Below are 23,460 nucleotides of genomic sequence, written 5' to 3'. Positions count from 1 at the left end.
GCAACCAGCCAAGTTTCGACAAACCCCTGACCTAAAGAATTGCGAAAAATTATTAATTGTTATTAATAAGTATTAATAATTAACTGTTGTTCTAAATGGCTTTAAAAACTTGGCCAGCCTCACCATTCATCATACCCTCAGAGCGATGACTCTGCAGTGTCTTTTCCTTGCTGGTCCCCTTCGAGCCACACCTCTCCAGCCCTGCCCCCATCTCTTGCCCCAGGAAACCCTCCTCCCCATCTCTGTGACCGACCCCAATTCTCTAGATGATCTCTCCCACCTCCAAGACCCCCTAACTTTGCTCGTCCTTCTCTTCCAACACAACACTACTCTAAGAAGTTGTGGTCTCCTATCTCAGAAGAAACAAAAATTCTTTGAAGTCCATGCCTTTCTTGTCTCTTAAGAAATTCTAATCTCATTGAGGAAATTAGCCCAGCTATGCCCAAGAGCAGGGGAAAGAGTACCTTTGCGGGTGACAGGCAGGAGAACATAGAAGTTAGGGGAGCCCCCAAGTACAGACTGACTTCCCCAAGAGCAGAAAAGTATATGAAGCCTCTGGGGTGGCCAGATCCTCAGGAAAGATTCTTAGGTTCCATACTTGTCTCAGAATCAGTTCAGTCTCTCTGGTGGGGGTTCCTGCAGACTGGGACAAGGGAGGGTCTCAAAGGTAACCAGTGTGGACCGATGATGACTCAAGAGGCTTCCGGATGCTTTGATACTGGATAAAACCCATGCCCCAAGAGGAAGCAGTGACTGAGGTTACATCGCCTATATCTAAGAAAGAAGAAAATACTACTACTATGGCAGACAGCTTCTAAGAATGTCCCCAATGGTCTCTGCCTCCTGGTGGTCACAACCTTGCACAATCCACTCTTCTGAGCAACTTGCTCCTAAGTATTGAGATATCTCAGCGCTGAGGGAATGTCATTTCCATGATTAGATTACAAAAGATTCTTCTCCCTTGCTAGCAGACTCTCTCCCTATGCCACCTTTGATGAAGCAAGCTGCCATACTGGGAGGGACTGACGGCGGCCTCTGGCCAACAGCCAGCTAGGAAATGAGGCCCTTAGCCCAACCACTTGCAAGGGGCTGGATATTGCCAACAACCAGAGGTTCTTAGAAGCAGATCCGTCCCCAGTCCAGCCTTTGGATGAGACCCAGCACCGGGCAACACCTTGATTACAGCCTTGTGAGCAATCTAAAAGCAGAAGACCCAGTTAAACCACACAGAGATCCTGAAACTGTGAGATAATACACGTGTGTTACCTAAAGTCTCTGAGTTCATAGTAAGTTGTTACATGGTTTGTGGCCATTTGCTACTCAGCAGTAGATAACTAATACAAACACTAACACCTATATGATGCTAACTACATGCCAGGCCCTGTTCCAAGGCCTATCCATGAATTAATTCTACTTAAGCCTCACTCAACCCCCTGGGGAAATTGAGGCACAAAGAGGTTAGACAACTTCCCCAGCTGGTCAATGTCACAACCAGGACCAGAATCAGCACCACACCCCTCTCCAATCACAGAGGAGTTTTCCCACACTCCCGAGTTTGCAAACTGACCTTCTTGCCTATTGAAGATATCCATCTACTCAGACACAAAAACCAAAGATACAGACATGGGTGAGCAGTTCAAATGCACTGGGGCAAAATTCAAAGTATTTAACAGCCAGCAAGAGGTACCACCTGGAGTGTGGCTCGTCGGGAAGTGAGGGAGGACCCAGGAAACGACTTGGCAGGTGGGGGAGTTCACGCGGGGGTCTCCGGGCCACAGCTATTGACTAACTGCTATGAAAATATTTTAATATGTTAACAATCAGCAGTACCAATGTGTTCCAGATAAATATCTGCTCTGAATGTACACAGAAAAGATCACTGAAGCCAAAAAATAAGGATCCAAACCGTGAATCATATGAGAATGATTCCACATTGGCTGAGGAATGGATTAGACACTGCAATTTTTTTTTCATCCCCCAGCAGATAATAAATGTCCAAGTTGGGGGTAAACCCGGGGGTCTCGCCTGAGCGTAACATGAGTGGCTGTGGATGACCCACAAGCACATCGGTTCTCAAGCACGGGCACATGTTAGAATGACCTGGAAACTTTCAAAATGCCAATGCCTGGACTCTACTCCCAGAGTGGGTCTGACTGGCATGGACCGCCTGGCGTTGGGACTTTTAAAAACCTCCTAGGTGATCCTGATATGCAGCCAAAGTTGGGAACCACTGACCTACAGCCATGCTTCTCAAAGTACGGTATCTAGACCAGTGGCAAAAGCCTCACCTGGGAGGTTATGAGAAATGCAGATTCTCAGGCCCCTCCCAGGTCTGCTGATTCAAAGACTCCGGTGGGCTCCGCAATGTCTGTTTTGACAGGCCTCCAAGGGGCAACGATGTGTGCTCAGGCCACGAGGGACTACCCTGCGGGACAGCCAAAGCCACGTGGATGCAGCGTCACCACAAACCCTTTTCCGCTGCAAAGAAACCCAAGACTCCACTGTGTTGCTAACGGCCAGCCGGAGACCAGCACACACGCCCGACTCAGGACTGGAGACTTTGGACACACCTCAAGAGAATGGGACAGCCCCCCTAAAATTGGCCACACTTACAGGAACCAACCAAGCTGGTGCTTCGGGTAAATGTGAAGGTTCCCACCAAGGCTAAGAAAGAAAGTATAGAAAAGAGAGTCTCGCCTCCACTACTGAGAAACCCAAGGAGCCCTCCACCTTGGCCCCGCTGGATAAAGCCTCTTTGAAATAGGTCCTCATGATGAGACAATAACTGAAGAGTTCCAGAATGTTCCGGCAGGCCCACCAACAGGCCCACTGCACAGGCTCCATGCCAGCTTGTAGAGTTTCCATCATGTGTGTCTCAATGCATTTGTGTTAGTCTTCAAATACTTCCCCATGGTTGGAGGCTTCTAGGACCTGCATGTGTGGCCACAGACATTTAAATAACAGCTGTGAAAGAAGGCTCCAGTGCTCACTCTGGCAGCACATACACTAAAATGGAAAGAAGGCACCAGCCATTCTCTGGCTCAGAAGGTTAAAAAATAAAAAGCCAGAGCTTTGGAAACTAACTCCGCTGGGCTGGAACACCATTTGTAAGCTGTGTAACCTTGGGAAGGTTTCTTAACCACTCCGGGCTCTAGTTTCCTGATTTTAAAGAGAAAAAGATAATTAAAGATATTCACTAAGGTTGTTCTAAAGATTTTTTTTTAAAGTATCAGAGTGCCCATTACAAGGATCAGCATGCAAACAGCATAACATGTGCTTAATAAATATTAATAATATAAATAAATAGACCCTCTGATTTAAAGCTTAAGGACTACTGGTGGCTTTTGATATCACCATCTCTACAGAAAGCATCATCTGAAATATCTTCTTTGTTCCCACTGATCTCTATGATTTAGAGCAGAAGTCAGCAAGCCACAGCCCTCAGGCCAGATACAGCCCACTGCTTGTCTTTATAAATAAAGTTTTATTGGTACATAGCCATGCTCATTCATTTATGCATTTTCTATGGCTGCCTTCATGCTATACAGGCAAAGCTGAGTTGTTGCAATAGAAACTAAATGACCACATAACCTCCATAGCTGAAAATATTCCCTATCTGGCCCCTTGCAGAAGTTTGCACACAAGATTTAGAGGTTATATTTTCATCTCTTAGCCAAAAACTCATTCCAATCTTCATATCCAACCTTTACTGACCACCTACTATGTGCTTAAGCCCTGGTCAAACATAAATAAGTTCTGTGCCCTTTTGGAGGTCACAGTTGGAAGTGTGAGTGGGAATTTATTTGTTTTATTTAACTTAATATGTCTACAACACTTATAATGTGCCAGGCACTGTTCTGAGCATTTTGCAAATGTTTAATCATTGCAATAAGCCTATGAGGCAAGTGCTATTTATTCCACATTTTACAGATGAAGCAACCGAGGCTCAGAGAGGTAGAATCACTTCCGAAAGATCAGAGAGCAAGTAGCAGAACTAGGCTATAAATCCAGCCCGGGCTGGCTCCAGAATCACAAAGCTGAATGGCTCTTGTTCAAAATTCCTTGATCTGAGATGCAAATTGGAGGAACTACTTGTAAATACTTCCCAGACAGTCCCCAGACCACAGGAGGGGGAAGATAAGGCTGACTTTTCCTCTAAGGCCCTTTTATCTGAGCCCTGACTCAGTGTGCTCTCCCAGGAACTTTTGTAATTCGTCCCCCTCTCTGGGCAGAGAGGTTGTGGCATTTGACCAAAGTCACCCAGCTCCAAAAAAATGGGCTAAAATTTGAAGGCAGCTCCTTTTGCCCCCAAATCTGTCCTTCACTCTACATTTGCAGCCTTTCAGAAGTACTTAAAACAGGCAAGGACAGACTTCTTAGATGACCAAAGAACACATTTGCTTTGCTAAGGGGCATTTTGGGAAGATGGTGAGATTGTTTTTCACCTGCACTGTCATTCTTCTGATTGGTGGCCCTGGGCTCATCCGGGGTTTATAAGGTCTGCTCCCTCCACAAAGGGGCTGTGTTAGAAATTATATCATTCTATTTTACCCAATTTGGCCTCTTCTAGGCCAGTTCTAGGGGTCAGGAATTAGAGACTGGAGTATGTGTGCTCCATTTGCCCTAAGGATTTTTTAGATTTCATTCTGAACCCGTCTCAGACTTGACACAATCAAGTTCAACAACTATCGAGTGACTTCTCCTCTAAAGCTCTCTGCTGAGTGATTCCAAAGGTTCAAGGATCAATAAGAACCTCACCTTGGTGGAGTTCAGTACCTGAAGGGCAGGGAAAAGCTAATGAACACACTTCATTCATTCATTCATTCATTCATTCTACCACGTGCCAGGCATTTCTAAGTTCATGATCTTGCAAGGACAAGATTTAAGGGTGTTGGCTCTAGACTCGGACAGATCTGAGTTTTGAGGATGCTTCTGCCCTATTGGTTTCCTTATTTTCCTTTCTATGCCTCGGCTGCTTTTCATGTGAAATGAGTGCTAGGGTTGAGAACGCCATGAGCTTATACCCTAAGCCCCTTGGCCCAGGGCTGGGCGCATGTTGGTTGTGGAATGAATGGGAACTGGTCTCTGTGTAGCCCTAGATGCTATGTACAATTGCTTGCCTGTATGTCTGCCTCCTCCTCCAGGCAGACCCCTTGAGGACGGCATGCAGGACTTGGAACCAGAAGATGCTCTGGACGAACAATTAAAAAGAGAATGGGCTTCACTTGCTCTAAGGGGCTTGCAGGTCTCCAAGTCAGAAATGTAGACAGGTCATCAACATAGATGGTCAAGTTCCCAAAGAGCAATCAGTTATTTACTCAACAAACATTGGCACTTCCTATGTACTGGGTACTTTTCTAAGCACTGGAGACCCAGTGGTGGACAAGAAGACAATAAAAAAAAACCTGCCCTCATATTGCTAACAGTCTAATTTAAGCGACACATAATTATATAACAAACAGAGTGATGTGATTCACAGTGACCGGAAGGAGGGGGCGGTCTACATGAGGAGCCGACATCTCTGCTGAGATTGGGATGCAAGAAGGAGCCATTGCAAGGACATGCCAGGCAGAGGGAACCGCAGGTGCCAAGGCCCTAAGCTAAAACGCAGGGAAAAGCAGGAAGGTCAGTGAGAACTGACCCAAGTGAGAGCAATAACAGTGGAAATGCAGGCAGAGATGGATGGGAGCAGTTAAAAGATCTGAGAGAGGGAGCACACAGACACTATCGAGAGAAATTTAAGGCGTCGAAAGGACCAACTTTTTGAGTGATGGTGGCAGAAAAAAAGATGGGAATCAGTGGTGGGCATGATGGTGACTGGTGGGGAGGGAGCGCCAAGGAGATGTTGGTTCACAAGCTACTTGGGTTCCAAAGACGAGTGTGGAAAATCTGATAGATCAGCAGTCCGCAACCTTTCCGGTGTCAGGGACCGGTGCTCCTATGAGCCTGATGATCTGAGGTGGAGCCGAGGCAGTGATGCCAATGCTGAGGAGTAGCTGCAAATGCTGGTGAAGCCTCGCTTGCTTGCCTGCCGCTCACCTCCTGCTATGTGGCCCCTTCCTAACAGGCCACGGACTGGTACCCATCCGCAGCCCGGGGGCTGGGGACCTCTGTGATAGATCATAAGGAATGGGGGACGTCATCTCCGGGGGCCCTGTCCAGGCCTTCCATAGCTGGCTGCAGCCAAAGCTGCTAATTCAAAGGACAAGAGGAGGGTCTTTCTGCACTAAAAACCAGCCAGCTGCACTGAAAAAGAAGCTCCCTGGGACCAGACCTATTTTTTTTTTTAAATATCATCTAGGCTAGACTTGTCCAACTGCCTCCCTTAAAAAAGGAAGGGGAAAAAAAAGTGTTCTGATTCCCAAGCAGGTCTGCTTTAAAGGTCAGATTTCAGTTTAACTGTGATGTCTAAACAACCTGCTATTCTTTTTATTTTTCTTCCTTTTTTTTTTTTTTTAGCGGTGTAAACTGAGGACTCCAGCTGCTCAACAGTTCACTCTCCCTGGGACCACGGCAGGCTGTTATCAAGGCTTACTGAGCATCTGCACTGTTCTAAACGCTTGCCCTATTTTAACGCGTTGAATCTCATCTTTGTAAGAACACCAGAAGCGGGTGCTGCTCTTACTCCCACTTTACAGACAAGGAACCTGAGGCACAAAGAGAAGAATGCCTTTCCCCCCACCGCTACTCCCCATCCCCAGGTCACAGTCAGCAAGGGGCAGAGCGATTTGAACTGGCCATTTGGGCTCCCAGGCCTGAAATGCAGCCACACTCCAGACCAAAGCCAGATGGTCTGGACCTGGAGATCCACCTGAAACCCTCAGCTTTCCCAGTGCCCTTCAAACCCTGAGTCCCCCCAGTTTGTCTTTACCAACATCCCTTGTGCACGAAAAAAAAAAAAAAAAAATCGCCATATGTGTAATGATAGTATTATATGATGAAAATTGAACTCTTTCTTTGGGGCTGCCTTCCGTTTCTCAAAACATTATCCACCAGGAGCAGGAAGGGTGGGTGAGACCCAGAGGTGGGGACCCAGAGGGTGAACGGACCACTTCCCTTCGTTACTAGCGAGCCACAGCGCCATCTGGTGGCAAGTCGCGGAAGCTGCAGCCGAGAGAGAAGTGCTATTCTAGCCCAGGGGTCCCCAAAATTTTGTCAATAGCCTAATAGTAAATAAATATTTTCGGCTTTGCAGGCCAATTCTGCTACAAAGACTCAATTCTGTCACTGATATCACAAACGTAGCCACAGACAATATCTATGCACACAAACCGAGCAGGCTGCATTCCAATAAAATATCATAGGCATCTAATTTTGAATTTTGTAAAAGTTTCACATATCAAGAAATATTATTCTTCAAATGATCTTTTCCCAACCACTTAAACATGTAAAAAACTTTCTTAGCCCTTGGGCCATACAAAAAGAGGTGTCCAGCTGGATTTGGCCCCTTAACTGTGCCTGTTCTAGCAGCTGGGGAACTAGCGAAGAAAAAACCAGACAAAAATTCCTGCCTTTGTGGTTAGTGGAGAGAATACAATCAACAGGATACAAGTCAAATATAACATACCTATTAGTCGTTCATCGGTGCTAATGGTAAAAATAAAGCAGAGCAGGGGGAACCAATACGTATAGGGGATACATTTTAAATAAGGAGGCAAGGAAAGGCTTGTTGAGAAGGCGACCTTCAAGTAAAGGCTGGAAGGAAGCAAGGAAGGAGCCATGTGGGTGGGTATCTAGGGGAACGGCCAGTGCAAAGGTCCTCAGGCAAAACCACCCTGATGTGTTCGATGAACAATAGGGAGTCCCAAGTGGCTGGAGCAGAGTGAGCAAGTCGAGGAGTAGGAAGAGGTGAAAGCAGGGAGGTGACAGGCAGATCACGCAGGGCCTCAAGGAGGACTTTGGGGGAGGACTTTGGTTTTTCCCCAAGAGAGAGGGAGCCGTGGATAACTTGGATCCATCTCAACAACCATGGAGATCACTTACAGGCTAATCGTCTCTCTTTAGAGTTTGGTGGCATTAGTCATTGTACCAACAGTCTCAAGTAATCATAAATAATCCTAGTTTTCCCACTGAAAACCATGGAACTTTCCTATTGGGCACTGCAGATGGAAGGAATGGGGGACAGGGCAAAGAATAAGTGGGAAAATTGATTCGCTTGAAGAATCTACATCTCCTTCTTCCTCACCTTACATGTTTCCTCCTGTACACTTAGGCCCTGGGGACCAGAACAGTTTAGGCCACCCACCCCAGCCCCAGCTGGTGACCTGCAGGATGGCTGGGCCTGAGCCCCCACATCCTAGAAATGGCCAGTTCTTGCCTGGATGTCAGGGTCAGGCCATCTCTGTCCTGGCTCAGCCCCCAGATCCCTTAGTAACCCTGGGGCCTGTTTACCTATCTGCATAAGGAACAAACCAGTAACAACAACAACGCCTGCTCCAGCTGCTTTACCAGACTTGTGTGCAATGAGGAACACAGAAACGCTTTGGAAAAGAATGACATGGAGCACAATCTATTTGTCACAATGGTAGTAAGGGCTAAATGAGTTTATACATAAAGGGCTTGGAGCTGTGCCCTGCAGATAGCAAAAGCTCCATCAATATTGGTTATTATTATTATCACAGCATAAAAGTATTATCCATGGTACTCATTGTAGTTCACTTAGCTCTCCTGTCCCTGCCCACTATTTACACACCCAGGTCCTCTCTATTTGCTCCTGCTGAGGATAATGGCAGCGCAGAACCTGGCTGCTCAGACAGGGGTCCACAGCAGCACCAACCTCACCTGAGAGCCTGTCAGACAGGATGCAGAGTCTCAGCTCCCAGCCCAGACCTGTCAGCTTGGGAATTTGCATTTAATGAGACCCCACGGGGGCTCCAAATGCAGTAAAATGTGAGAAGAACTAGCCTAGAAATTTCCTTGTTGGGGATGCCCTCCCTGCTCCCCCCAGGTCCTTGTGCAGCCCCCTTTGGGCACTCTTCCTGTTTGTCATAGTTTGTTTCATGTTGGTTTTTCCTGCTGGGTAGATTGTCTTTCTGGAAAGAGCGAACTCTTGACTGATGGGTCCCCAAGTCCCCACATAGAGCTGAGCACAGAGGAGGTGTCCTAAGTAGTGAAGGAAAGAAGTGGGGGTGGGGGGAGAAGGAGGGAGAGGAGGAGAGAAAAAGGGACTGAAGGAGTAAAAAAGGGAGAAGGTTAAGGGGTAGAAATGAGGAGGAGGGATAGACAGGAGGAAGGGGAAAAAAGGAAGGAAGGAAAAGAAGGAGGAAGGAAGGGAAGAAGAGAGAGATGAGGAAGAGATAAAGTCAGGGTAAGGGGTAGGAGAAATGAGGGAAAAGGAGCGAGGGAGGAGGGGATGGAAGGAGAAAGGGGTATAAGAAAAAGGAAGGGAGATAGCGTAGGTGGAGAGAATGAAGGGAGGAGGAAAGAGGGAGGGAATGAGGGAGAGGTGAAGGGGAAAGAAAAGGAAACCATGGAGGGAGAGGAGAGGAGGAGGGAAGCAGCACCTCCTCACTCTACAAGAACCTCCACAGTGGGTTAGGGGCACCCCCAGGGATTACATCTGTGCAAGTGCGCTACCACATACTCGAACTTCCATCTCTGTTATTGTTTTATCTAAAATGCAGAAAACCCTTATTCATTCTCATCCTATGTGTCCATTCAGTGGGTATTCAAGAAGCACCTACTGGGTACCAGCTTGGTGTCAGATCCTGGGGACTCAGCCGTGAACAAGACAGACAAGCTTCCCTGCCAAGGACATTCTAATGAGTGAGGTACACAAGAAACAAGATAAACAACTGTGACAGCACACGGTGGTGTACTGTGTGTGGTCTGCTTAGAGCTCTATAAATGGGTTGATGAATTGAGATACTGGCTGGAGAAGTGGAAGATTTCTGCCTAGAGAGCAAGAATTAAAGAAAATAGAAATGGGAACAGAAAGGAGTAGCAAAAAAAATGACAAATCCAGGACTCTGTCTCCTCCTGGCATTGAGACTCCATTAGTCACAGGAAGAAAGGAAAACAGTGGTGACCTCACGGAATCACTACCAGAAGGTAGCCAAAAAACATTCTAAATTCTCATGGAGACGTTTTGTGATGCAGAGTTCTGTTCACCATGGTTATTTCACCTGGGCAGGCACTATGCCTGATGGGATCCTACCAAAGGGCAGTGCCGTGTGGTTAGCAGGATGCGAAAGTTTCCAAATAGACACCTTGGAATGGGGCATAGCCTATAGAACAACTGATCTGTTTTCTTCCATGAATCAGTGGGATAGGAAAAGAGGGATGGGAAAGAGTGATGTAGACTAAATTAGTTTAAAGAGATGGGACAACCAAAAAAAAAAAATGGAATTGCCATACGATCCAATAATTCCTCTTCTGCACCCAGAAGAAGCAAAAGCAAGGTTTCAAAGAGATATTTATACACTGACCTTCATGGCAGCAGCATTCACAATGGTCAAAAGGTAGAAGCAACCGAGGGTCCATCAACAGATGAGGATAAACAAAACGTGGTCCAACCACAGTGGAATATTATTCAGTCTTTAAAAGGAAGGATATCTGCTACAACATGGATGAACTTGAGGACATTGTGCTGAGAGAAATAAGCCAGTTGTAAAAGGACAAATATTGTACAACTCCACTTATGTGAGGTCCCTAAAAGGGTCAGATTCACAGAGACAGAAAGTAGAATGGTGGGAGCCAGGGGCTGGGGGAGAGGGATGCGGAGTGAGTGTTTAATGGGGACAGAGTTTCAGTTTGAAAAGACGAAAAGTTCTGGAGATGGATGACGGTGATGGCTGCACGGCAATGTGAATGTGCTTCGTGCCACTGGATTCTGCACTCGAAAATGGTTAAGATGGTAAATTTTATGTTATGTGTATTTCATCACAGTAAGAAAAAAGACATATGAAAACCAAATGCAATATACAGACCTTCTTGATTCAAAGAAATCAACTATAAGAACGAAAGCAGGGAAATTTGAATGTGGACTGGAAATCAGATGATATAAAAAATCACTGTTAATTTTACATTAGGAAGAACATGTCCATGTGTTTTAGAGGTGTAATCTGAAGTTCGTGAAATTACATAAGGTCTGACATTTGCTTTAAAATAGCTCAGGAAATAAGAAAGAGGAAAATCCCAATAATGATTAAATTTGGGTGATGGGTTGTACTATATTTGAACACTTTCAGAAGAAAAATCTCTTATAAAACACAGTATTCAAAAAAATGAAATCAAATTCCTAAAATATGAGAGAAAAAGTGTTTTATACCATTAAATTTTAAAAATTAAAACCATTTAAAAATATCTAATTGATATCTCATCCTTTTGACCTTTTAATGTATACTTTATAGTCCATATAATAAATATAGCAGAATACTTATATAACTGATAAATAAAATATATGTGTGTGTTATAGGTCTGCTAAAAATGTGTTTGTTCTACTACTGAGGCAGAAGTAGGCCATTCAAGGAGGTTATGGCAGAAATAGCATCTTAAAGAAGTCTCCTGATTCTGAATATCCTACAATACTTCTTTCTTTCTTCCTGATGACTTCCTTATTTTCTAAGTTATATTAAAGCAAGTTCCTGCTACCTCCTACTATAGCCACTCTTTGGCCAAATGATTACGAGCTTGAGTTTGGGATTCTGACAGCTCGCAGGTTTGAATCCCACCCAGCTCTATCGCTTTCCACTGCAAGCCTGTGGGCAAGTTACCTTGTCTCTCTCAGTCTCCCGTTTCTCACCTGCGAATTGAGAATGATGCAGAATCTACTGTATTGCAGAGTTCTGAAAGAACAACAAGATCATAAAGCATCTGGCATACAGTAGGTCCCCAATAAACATTAGCTGTCATTATTATAAATTATACTTATCATTTTCCTTGGGCATAAGGTTTTTTAAATTTTAATTCACCAACCCTTTTCTCTCCCCTAAAAATTTCTTTTCAGCAGGTCTGCAGAAACAACTCGTTCCAGCCCTTTAGAAATGCCTCACTGATTCTGAGAGAACTAATCAAATTTCTTTTTAAAAAGAAAATGAAACGAGAAGAGAATAGAAATAAACGGAGACAAACGAGGGAAGGCAGAGGAAAGAGCAGGTAAGTCCTGGAGAGGCAAAAACAGAGGAGCGGTGTTTAGCATCGAAACTACAGATGTTAGGTGTGCCCTAGTTATTTATGGAATGATGGATGGGTGGATTGAGGAGTGGGAAGACGGTCGGAGAAATGGACAAACAGATAGAAATATAGATCAGTGAGTGGGTGGGCAAATGGACATAGAGAAGAACGGATGGCTGGGTGGATGAGTGGAGAGGAGGAAGTCCGAAGGACCAGTGTGAGAAAATAGATAAAAAGCAGTCGCCACCACTGCCTTTCTACGCGATGCCCAAATGTGCCACCAGATGTCAGCCTAACCCCAGGAAACCACCACAGAGGACACACTGGCACTTCTTTCGCACCAAATCTGACTCTTTTGTGGCTTATTTTGATAATTCAGTTTTCGTTGCACCCCGTATTTACACAGCCCTCATCAGCCCGCCCTGAACCCCACTAGCATTTATAACCCAGCTCCCGCTCCCAGCAGATGGAAAACCAGGAAAGCCTGACAGAGCTGTGTGTGGTATCAAAGATGACTTGCTAACTTCCCAGGGGTCAGGCTGGAGCATGGAGAGAGTGGGAGAGGGGGTTTTGGGGTTCCCCGGGAATGATCAGCATCCATGTCAGCTTCAGCTCCTCTCTCCCTGAAATTCGTATCCACATCCCACCTTCCTGATGTCTGCTGGAGCCCCGGCTCTGAGCCGTTGCCAAAGAAACTCTTGAGAAAAAGAAAAAAGAAAAAGGCACCAGTTCTCCCTCTGTAAACCAGAACTGACTCTTCAGCCTTCCAATGGCCTTGAAAGCGATTTCCCAGGTGACGCTATGAGCCCAGGGAGGACACTGGCCTAAGATCACAGAAGCAGAGCCGGCTTGAAGCCCATCCCTTGACCCCACGGCAACTCCCAGGAGAAGATACGCATTCCAAGCGAAGAAAGGGGGCCAGGACCAGAGTCACCAGTGCCATCCCATTCTCCCAGCCCCGCTCTCTGCCTTCAGCCCAAACTTGTCTTCTGCCCCAAAAACCTATAGGCTGAAAAGGACCATTCCTGCTTCTCTCCCCAGAAAGTGACATTGCTCAGCAGGGTTCAGGACCACAGTCCCAGATTTATTAGCAGATTTATTCAGGTCTCCTAGCAGGGTCCTCTGGGGATGCCCTGCCCTGCCTACAACTAACCCCTTTATTGTTATAGCATGAGGTGCCCCTGGGATTCGTGGGGACGGGGTGGGGGGACTTAAGACAGCAGATACTGACCAACAAGCAGAAAAGAAGTTTGAGGTGTCAGCAGCCAGCAGCTTACGAGTGTGGTCCAGCCACATGCATCTGCTGCCCCCACCACCTAAGTTTGTCAGAGGCAAGCTTTGCCTAACCCCAAGAGACCCTGTCCCCATCCCATGACCCTGCCCGGGGCTGGGGCTGGCCGTCTGCCTTGTGCGTACTCACTCCCATTCCTTCCTCCTGGCCTGGGGGGTGCTGTGGATTTTGTGCGCCTGGTGGGCCAAGATGACATCCCGGTGGTCCACCAGGCCGCCCCGCCGCTTCAGAGGGGGCCCTTCGCAGATGCTGCTCATCCGGTGGGACTGTGGGACCTGCGGGACGCTGGGCGGGCCCAAGGGGGCCGGACCTGGTGCCCCCAAGCCACCGTTGTGCAGGGCATCATAATAGCTGTAGGGGGAGAACATGGGGTCCAGGACCCAGGAGGACTTCCACATCCATGGGCCGTGCTCAGAAATCTCAGGGTCTTCTGCCTCCAGCACAGGGTGAAACTAGAGAAGGAGGGAGAGAGAGAGAGAGAGAAAAGGAGAGTGAGGGAGTGTAGAGAGAGTGAGCACAGGGACAGGAGAGAAGGCAGATCAGAAGACAGACAGCCTCCTTCACGGGAAGTCATAATACACCCCAAGCCCGGCCCAATGGATTTAGTATTTCCTTGGCAACCCAGAGCAGGAAAGCCACTTCTTAGAAGCTGCCTGGCAACAGATGCAGGTGATGGAGTCGAAGACCATGAGCTGTGTCCCTAGATACACACTCCTCGGAGGTGCAGCCAGAGGGCAGGATGCTGGATTTCTCACCACCTCTATGATCTCCTCTGCAAAACGGGTTGTCAGGAACCTGCTTGTTCAGGTTCCTCTGGTCCCTGCATCCTGTGAGCTCCAGAAAGTCACTTAATGAAACTGAAAGGGTCAGTTCAAGGATTGGTTTAAAATCACATAGGCTGTGGCCATCTGTTCAGAGAGCCTGCTCTTGCCACCTCAGCTGGCTGTTTGAAAAGAGAAAAGGGACAAGGGCCCACCACTCACAAATGTTTCAGGTGGATACTCAATAACTCAGAACCCTGAGAAGATCTCTGTCTCCATTTCACTCACTTATTCATTCAACAAAGTCCGAGTGAGGCCGCTATGTGCCATCTTTGTGCTGGGCGATGAGCACACGGTCATACATGAGATAGACAAATGTCCCCCTCGTCATGGGGTGGGCATTCTGCGGGGGCGGGGCGGAGGACAATGAACAAAATAAGTATGTTATATAGATATTAGGAGTTGAAAAATGCTGTGGAAAGAAATGAAACAAAAGGTGTATTTATTTGCCGGGGCTACTGTAATAAAGTGCCACAGACTAGGCAACCAAAGCAACAGACATTTATTTCTTCCCAGCTCTGGAGCGTACAAGTTGGAAATGAAGACGTCAGCAGGGCAGCTTTTTTCTGAGGCCCCTCTCCTTGGCTGGTAGATGGCCTACTTCTCCCTGTGTCCCAATCTCCTCTTCTCATAAGGACACCAGTCATATCGCATGGGGACCTTGTTTTATCTTAATTACTTCTCTAAAGGTCTATCTCCATTATAGCCATATTCTTGGGTACGGGGGTTAGAACTCTGGGCACAACTCAGCTCAGAGCTGATAGGAGGTGTTGGGTGGGAGGGTTATTGTATTAAATAGGAGAGCAGGGAGAGCATCAATGAGGACACGACATCTGAGCAGAGTCCCTGGGGAGGGGATGCAGAAACCATGCGGGTATCTGAGAAAAGAGCGTTCCAGTCGGTGGGAACAGCATGTGCAAAGGTCCCAGGGGAGGGCCATGCGTGACTTGCTTGAGGAACAATGAAGAGCCCAGGGTGTCTGTGAGTGATCAAGAAGGAGAGTAGAGTTGATAAGAGTGGAGAGGTGACAGGACAGATCACACAGGACCTAGTGACCATGGGGAGGACTCTTCTCGTTTCTTCTTGGGATGAGACAGTCCACGGCTTTCAGGATGCACACCTCACCCAACAGCACATTTTCAATCCCAACTGATTCTTCCCACCGCAATCAATTCCCACCACTAGCCTCTCAGTGTCCGTCCAAGAAAAGAAAACCCACTGGAAGGCCGGCATAAATGAAATAGAATTAGGAGGTTAAGTCTCATGCACAAATATTGTGTAAGTCACCTCAACGCCCACAGGTGTAAGAAGATGGTTGCAGAGAACAAGGCCGCCCCCAGACTGCAAAGAAACACGTGTGGGAATGCAGGCTTAGCAACCTCCCAACCATTTCCTCTCACCCTGCTTGAAGCATCCAGATATGATAACATCTTCTCTTAAGCAGATAACTCGATATCAGTTTCTTTCTAAATCTTGTAACTAATGGAGTTTAATAGATCTATCCTTAGTGATGCACTGAAGCTTCAATTTATTCCTGTGATACCTTACTCTTAATCGCCTATGATCCCGCATTTATAAAGTCTGTTGTGTTTCTCCTAATACATTCCCCTCCCTCTGCAAAAAAAAAAAAAAAAGCCATTATTCCTTTTATAAGCATTTATCCATGGAAGGCATTTTCTTTCCCAATTTTACAGAAATAAAACTGAGGACAGGAGGTAGATTCAAGGTTCTATTTCTACCTCCAGGAGTTGTCACCCCTCCAAAGATATTCTTGTGTCAATATTTAAGAAAGAATCCAGCCAGCAGGTTGGGTGTGCTATGTAGTAGCTACACTTCGGCAAAAACTCCAGGGACAAGGCACAGTGAAAACACCTTGATGGAAAAAGTTCCAGGCACCTACAGAAGGTGGGAAGAGGAGCAGGAAAGACAAAAGCTAAGGCACACATGCCAGGTGACATCTTCTGAAACACCCACATGCTCATTGCACCAGCCTGGGACAGGATGCTCCATTTCCATTGTCTGTCACTCACAGTTCTTTACTTCCCTTCCCTCCGTAACTCCAAATCCATTAGCAAGTCCCATCCACTTGCCTCCAGAACGTGTCCTGAATGCCATCACCACTCGCCACAGCACGGCCCCCTTCATCACTCACCTGGACTCAGGCAGTTGCCTCTCTGGGGTTAACTGGCTTCCCCAGTCCCCACTCCCCACTCCCAACATGCACTCTGCTGTGCAGTCAGTGGGGTCTCTCTGAATCATCAGTCAGCACTTCCATTGTTACAGGAGTAAAAGCCACCACCTACGGGACTGACCTATCTCCCTGACCTCACCCTCTCCCTTCTCCCGTTTGCCCTCTCAGCTCCAGACTCACAGGCCTCCTCACCCTTCCCAGTCTCTGCCAAGCTCATTTCACCTTTGCATCTGCTGTTCCCTCTTCCTGGAATGTTGCTCCTCTCCTCTCCAATCGGCCAATTCCCTCTCACCATTCGAGGCAGATGCAGTCTGCTCCATGGGGCTGGTCCCTCTCCAGTGCCTGTACTTATGTGTGGGTTTGAGTAACATCTGCCCCCTCTAGGATTCCAGCACCACACCGGCGAGGATCTTGATCTGTCTTGCTTTCCATTCAGTCCCTGACACCTCAACTATTTCTTGAATGGATGAATGAATGAACGATCTTAGGAATGGGTCTGCCCAGGAAAACATTGAGCGCCTTGTGACCTGCTGCCTGGTGTCCAGGACTTCTCCTAAGTAGGGAAGGGATGAAGTGTGGTGGGAAGGAAGATACATTCCGGAGCCAGGCTCGACCTCAGCTGTGCGGTCTCCAGCAAATTACATAACCCTCTGAGTCTGTTTTCTCTTGCACAACGTGAGATGATGATGCACCATCTCGTGGGTTGGTGGGCTAACTCGGAAAAGGCAGCACTCTTGAGCACAGTGCTGGGCCATGGAAAGTGTGTAGTCAACACTGGCTCTCCTGTTGAGATCGAGGCCAGTGGGTGGAGCCGAGTGGCCATGGATAAGAGGGCAGCTGCTCCAACATCATCGAGTGTGCTCTGCAGAGCACTTGCCAGAGGTTCCACCAGAGCCCCCGATGTCCTGTGTGTACACACAGAAGCAAACACATCCCCGTCCAACAGGCACTTCCCCACCAGGTGTCCCTCTCTGGCACCGGCTGGGCCTCGTGACCAGGTGTGCTGTTCTCTCTGTTTGCACAACCACAGCAACCACAGCAAAGCTTGTTTCCTAAAAGCAGCCGGGCTGCATGAACAGACGGTGCCAAGAGAAGACAATGGGGAAAAACAAATAGAAGGAAATAAGTGACATTAAGCCTGAAGCCATAGAAACCCCTATTGTTAATGCAATAGAGCAGAACTTTCCAGAAGCACCAGGTACCACTCATACCCACTACTTTCCAAATCCACACTGAAGCTACTTGTAAGATGGGGGCTGACCCCCAAAGAGAGGCTGGGCCAACCTGAGTTGCCATGTCAACCAGATGGCACCTGGTAGCATTCTTGATTAATACAGACTGGTCCAGGAGCTATGGGGGAGGACAGGAAGTAAGTACCACAGGGAAGTCGAGGGGCCTCCTATGACTAGCCTCCAAGCGGACAGGGACACTCACACAGCTGTGCTGGGCACCAGACTTCCCCACGCATGGTTGAAACAAGTGCTAACAGCCGATAAAAGTGGCTTTATCTCAGGTAAAAAATAGTGAAAGATATGGCAATTAGCAAAAAAAGTAGAAGAAAAACGTTCTCTGAAATTTTGCAGGCTCATCATACAGCTTAGAAAGACCTGATGTTCCCACAGAGAGGATGGAAACTCAAAAATGCCTATGAGGTCCTTCATCCAGAAAATAAAAATAAGGCCAGGCGGAGGCTGGCGTGTAACTTTACAAGCCTTGAATTTAGTCACTGGCGTGAGAGGATGTCTTTTTCCCTCTGTCTGGGAGGAAAAATTTTAAACTAAAAATAGTGCGGTAGTTTCACTCCTGACTGCATATAGCCACCAAAAAGCATGTTTGTAAAGCTCTATTTATAGGAGCTCAAAACAGGAAACAATCCAAAGGTCCACCAACAAGAAAATGGAAAAATAAATTGTGGTTCATCCATCTGATGGAATACTACACAGCAATGAAAAATGGGCTACAGGGGACAGGAAAAAATGACGTAGATGACAGAGGCTCTGTTCATCCCTTTGTTAGATTGCTTGACTCCATTATATCAGGATCTCTGTTCCGTTTTCTCATATGGTTTCTGTTTCTTTGTCTTCCCATTTTGGCTGCCTTTCCATGTCTGTTTCTATATACCAAGCCAAGCTCCTAAGTCTCTTGGTCTTATTAGTGTGGATTTATGACCAAATCAAAGCTGTGACAACAAGGAAAACTCACCAGAAATCTTGATGAACAAGCCATACAACTAAGGAGAAATCCAAGAAATTACCCTGTAACGGCAGAAGATAGGACGGCATGAGGACAAAGCTGCTCGGTCCTGAGCCGCTGAGACGGAGGCTGCGGCAGCAGCAGTGGCAGAAGCCTCTCAAAGGGGCCGTGTCCGAGAGCAGACTTTCGTGGTCATGGACCTGCTCACTCTGAGCACCTGTGCCGATTGGGCTGTACACAGGGGGCACCAGGGACTTAAATGGAGACATTGCCAGAGTGGGGGCCAAGGTGAGACTCGTCTGTTCATAAAGGCCGGCAGTATCCATTGTTTTCTGTTGAGCCCTCCCGCCTCCCAGTATTGTGACACAGCACTGCCATAGCTGTGACGTCATCAAACTGGATGACAGAGGTTGCTCCGCCCAGAGGAGTCCCTGAAACCTTGTCTGCTTCAACTCATGGACCCATTCAAGCCACATTCAGGTATATTCCCGGTGAGTCAGGTTCTCCTCGCTGAGCAGTACCTAGACTCAACTGGAGGCAGCTAGACTTGGTTTCTGGTGTGGCCTTTAGAGGCAACTGTAAGCACAGCATCTGTGGATCGCTTGCTGAATCTCAACAGGTGGCCCCGGAGGGGTAGAGGCTTGGGCTAAGTCTGGCCTGCAGTTGAACCCCTCTCAGGACTGTGCCACTGGAAACCTACTTCACAAATCCACACGAATAAGACCAAGAGACTTAGGAGCTTGGCTTGGTATCTAGAAACAGACATGGAAAGGCAGCCAAAATGGGAAGACAAAGAAACAGAAACCATATGAGAGAACAGAACAGAGATCCTGATATAATGGAGTCAAGCAATCTAACAGATGCAGAGTTCAAAACATTGGTTATAAAGATGCTCAGTGAACTTTTGGAAAGTGCAGATAAATTCAGTGAGAACTTCAACAAAGAGATAAAAAACATAAAAATGGAAATGGAAATTATAAAATGGAACCAGTATAAAATGAAGAACCCGTTATCTGAGATGAGAAGTATATTAAATGGAATAAACAAAGGAATAAACAAAGTGAATAAAGGAAAGGATCAAATGCCCTATTTAGAGGACACAAAAGCCAAGGACACGCAATCAGAATGGCAAGAGATAAGATGCCAGGACTATAAAAATAACTTAAGGAGCATATGGGACACTAATAAAGGTCCAAATAGCTGCCCAATCGGCATAACTGAAGTAAATCAAGATGTCGAACAGCTATTTGAAGAAATAATGATGGAAAACTTCCCTAACCTGGTGAAGGAAATAGACATAAAACCTTGGGAAGCTCAGAGAATTCCAAAAATCAGAGATCCAAAGAGGCCCACACCAAGCCATATCATAATTAAAATCCCAAAGGTTAAATACAAAGAAAGAATATGAAAAACAGCAAGAGAAAAACAGATAATATTTATTTATAAGGGAAACCCCTAAGACTGGCAGCTGATTTCTCAAAAAGAAACTGTGCAGGACAGAAGGGCTTGGCAAAAAATATTCAACAGGATGAAGATCCAATATCTACAACCAAGCACACTTTATCCAGGAAAGCTATCATTTAGAGCTAAAGAACAGATAAAGAGCTTCCCAGACAAAAATAAGCTAAAGGAATTTATCACCACCAAGTCAGTATTACATGAAACATTGGAGGGACTTCTTTAAGAAAAAATACAAGACTCACTTTAGATTAAAAGACACGCACAGACTAAAAGGAAGGGGATGGGAAAAGGTATTGCTTTGATGGACCTAGAAGGTATTTAAGTCAGACAGAGAAAGATAAATACTATATGATTTCACGAATATGCGGAATCTAATTAATAAAAAGAACAAACTAATCAAAAACAGACTCACAATATAATGGACGATTTGGTGTGCACAGAAGGGAAAGGGATTTGGGCAGCTGAGAAAATGGGGTGAAGGGTTAAAGAAGTACAACTTGGCAGCTGATGGTCACAGGATGGGGAGCACGACATAGGGAATGCAGTTAGCATTAATGTGATGGCTAGGCGGAGGATCAGGGGAGCAAGCGGGGGGATCGTTTTATGAACTATATAGATGTCTAACCAATGTACTATATACTTGAACCTAATTAAAATAAATAATTTAAAAAAAAAAAAAAGAGAATGTGCTACAGGTAATGATGTGGATGGATCTCACAGACATACACAGAGCAGGACCCACTGTGCAATTCCATTGATATGAAGTTCAAAAGCAGGCAAAACTAATTGACAGTGACGATAGTCAGAATACTGTTGGCCTCGGGGCTGGGGGTTGGTGCCTGGGATGGAACACAAGGGAGGCTGCTGGTAGGATCACCAGATAGAAGACAGGACACTTGGTTGCATGGAATATACTTATACCAAAAAGCTATTCATTGTTTATCCAAAATTTAAATTCAACTGGATATTCTATGTCTATTTTTATTTGCTTAACCTGGCAACCTACTAGGGGGACAGAAAATCCTTGACTTGAGCTAGGTGATGGTGGGGACACTGTATACATACACGTATAAAAAGTCATTTGGCCATATGCTTTCATGTTTTTTACATCGCAGCAAATATTTTTAAAGCTAAAATAATCACACTACGTTCATTAAGAGGAATTGGATATGCCCTTCCTCCCTACAACCAAGATTTGAGCTGGGAAGAAAAGGGAACATAGGCCAGGTCAGTCTACCCAGCCACAAGTCCCAGAGGATGTGGAAAAACTCACTCCTTTGTGTTAGACCAAGACTGAAGTTCAGAGAGGTGCAGTGACTCATCCAAGGTCCCACAGCCCAGAACACATAGGTCAAGGATCTGGGCCCAGGTTCTTGCGAGTCCCAAGGTCCCTCCCTGAGGTTCAGCCCAGAGTCTGGCAGTGAGCATTTTTCTTGCCAGACCTACTTCTTCTAAAACACAGATGATGATAATGATAGGCAAGATTTTGTCCCCCATGACCTTGGCACCTGAATGTGTTACCTCACACGGCAGAAGGGACTGTGCCAGTGGAATTAGGTTACACATCTTAAGATAGGGACATTATCCTGGGTTATCCCAGCTGGTACTAAGGTGAAGAAGCCACAAGCCAAGGAATGCTGGCAACCTCTAGAAGCTAAGGACGATCTCCAGCTGACAGTTGGCAAGGAAACAGGACCCCAGTCCTACAATAGCATGAAACTTAACTCTGCCAACAGCCCGAGTGAAGGAGAATACAGATTCTCCCCAGAACCCCCAGAAAGGCCCACAGCCCACTAACACCTTGATTGCAGCCCAGTCAAGAGGATCAGAACTTTGACCTACAGAAACTACAGGATAATAAATGAGTGTTGTTGTTAAACCATTCGTTTTGTGGCAATTTGGTATGACAGCAATAGAAAAACAAATACCCAATTCCATACATGTAGAATAATTTTTACAACATAGAATCTGTGAGATTATATGTGTATAAAAACCACATAAGTGTATATATACATTAGAGTCTGTGACTTTTTTTGCACAAATAATATATCTTAGGCAATGTTCCATACCAGTTCCTATGGAATTTTTTAATGACTCCACAGAATTTATTTGGCCTGGACATCTGGGTCTTTTTGATTTGGAGGTATTCCCCAAAATGTTGCATCTGCCATCTGTACATAGATTTCCATGAACTGCTACAAGTATTTCTGTAGAATGAATTCCTAGAAGTAACACTGCTATTTCAAAGAGTGTGCGCATTTTAAAATTTGACAGATACTGCCACCGAAACCAAAGCCACCCTGGTAAATAGACAAGGCCCGGGACTACACTCCCAAGTCCTATTGAATCGGCGTGGCCGTGTGCCTCATTCTCACCGATGGATGGGAGCAGGAGTGAAGCGTGCCACCTCCAGGTCAAAGCTTCAAGGAGCAGGCGTGCCCTCCATGTGGTCCCTTTCTCCTCTGCTGGCTGGACATGGAAAGACACTAAGGGCCTAGTTACTGGTAGAGCCATGAAGTCATGAGAGTCTGAGTCCTTGAGTCACTGTGTGGAGGAGGAGAGCCATCTGCCAGCCAAGAACAGCTTCCCAGGGCTATCAGGTGAGTTAGAAACATACTTCTGTTGTGCTTCACCTTTCATCCAATTGGGGGCCGGTTTGTTATGGCAGCCTTCCTGTCTTAGCTCAGGCTGCCTTAACAAAATCCCACAGACTGAGAGGCTTAAACTACAGACATTTATTTTCTTTCTGTTCTAGAAGCTATAAGTCTGAGACCAGGGTGCCAGCGTGGTCAGTTTCAGTGAGGTTTCTCTTCCTGACTTGCAGATGGCCACCTACTTGCTCTGTCCTCACATGGAGGAAAAAGAGAGAGACTAAGTTCTTTGGTGTTTCTTCTTATAAGGGCACTAATCCCGTCACGAGGACCCCACCCTCATGACCTCATGTAACCCTGATTACCTCCCATCTCCAAATACCATCACATTGGGTGTTAGGGCTTCACCAAATGAATTTGGGGAGCATGATTCAAGCCATTGCAATTCCTTAACTAATACACAACTTGATGGGAGCAACACTGGTTTTATTTAAGGAATGTTTTCCTTGTGTTTCGAAAGCTTAGCATTCAAGGGGAATATACACACAGGTATAGGGTCTTATTGAGACCACCAAATGTTCATTAAAAAGAGGTAAAAGACAGCATCTCTGCATGAAATCATTTCCCCTCATCTCTCTCTTAGTCTCTCTCATCCTTTATTCTCATTCTTCCACTTGTTTGAGCTTCTCCTGGCCAGTTTCACTCCCTCTTTGTTTTGCTCTGTGTGCTAAGATGTCAGTCAATAAAGCATCTTAATCTAGCCCCAGACAAAACAGGGGTTGCTAAGACCCCTGGAAA

General features: G+C 46.2%; 1 protein-coding gene across 18 annotated transcripts in view; it reads right to left on the bottom strand.

Annotated features, from left to right (window-relative positions):
* Window positions 1–23,460, bottom strand: part of CACNA1A (calcium voltage-gated channel subunit alpha1 A) — a 279,186-nt gene that overhangs the window by 248,239 nt on the left and 7,487 nt on the right. For 15 of the 18 annotated variants that reach the window (XM_016162054.2, XM_016162052.2, XM_016162063.2 and 12 more), the window contains exon 2: window positions 13,535–13,857. The exons of 1 other annotated variant lie outside the window; for it this stretch is intronic. In XM_016162054.2, the coding sequence (XP_016017540.1) occupies window positions 13,535–13,803 (269 nt within the window). In that variant the 5' untranslated portion in view covers window positions 13,804–13,857. Of the gene's footprint in view, window positions 1–13,534; window positions 13,904–23,460 lie in introns of those variants that run through there. 2 more of the 18 variants (XM_016162053.2, XM_016162070.2) reach the window with 2 other exon arrangements.

This window comes from Rousettus aegyptiacus, unplaced genomic scaffold, assembly GCF_014176215.1.
Source record: "Rousettus aegyptiacus isolate mRouAeg1 unplaced genomic scaffold, mRouAeg1.p scaffold_m13_p_16, whole genome shotgun sequence".
Classification (NCBI taxonomy): Eukaryota; Metazoa; Chordata; class Mammalia; order Chiroptera; family Pteropodidae; genus Rousettus; species Rousettus aegyptiacus.
Note: the sequence above shows the minus strand (reverse complement) of the source record. Positions and strands in the feature narration are given on the sequence as shown.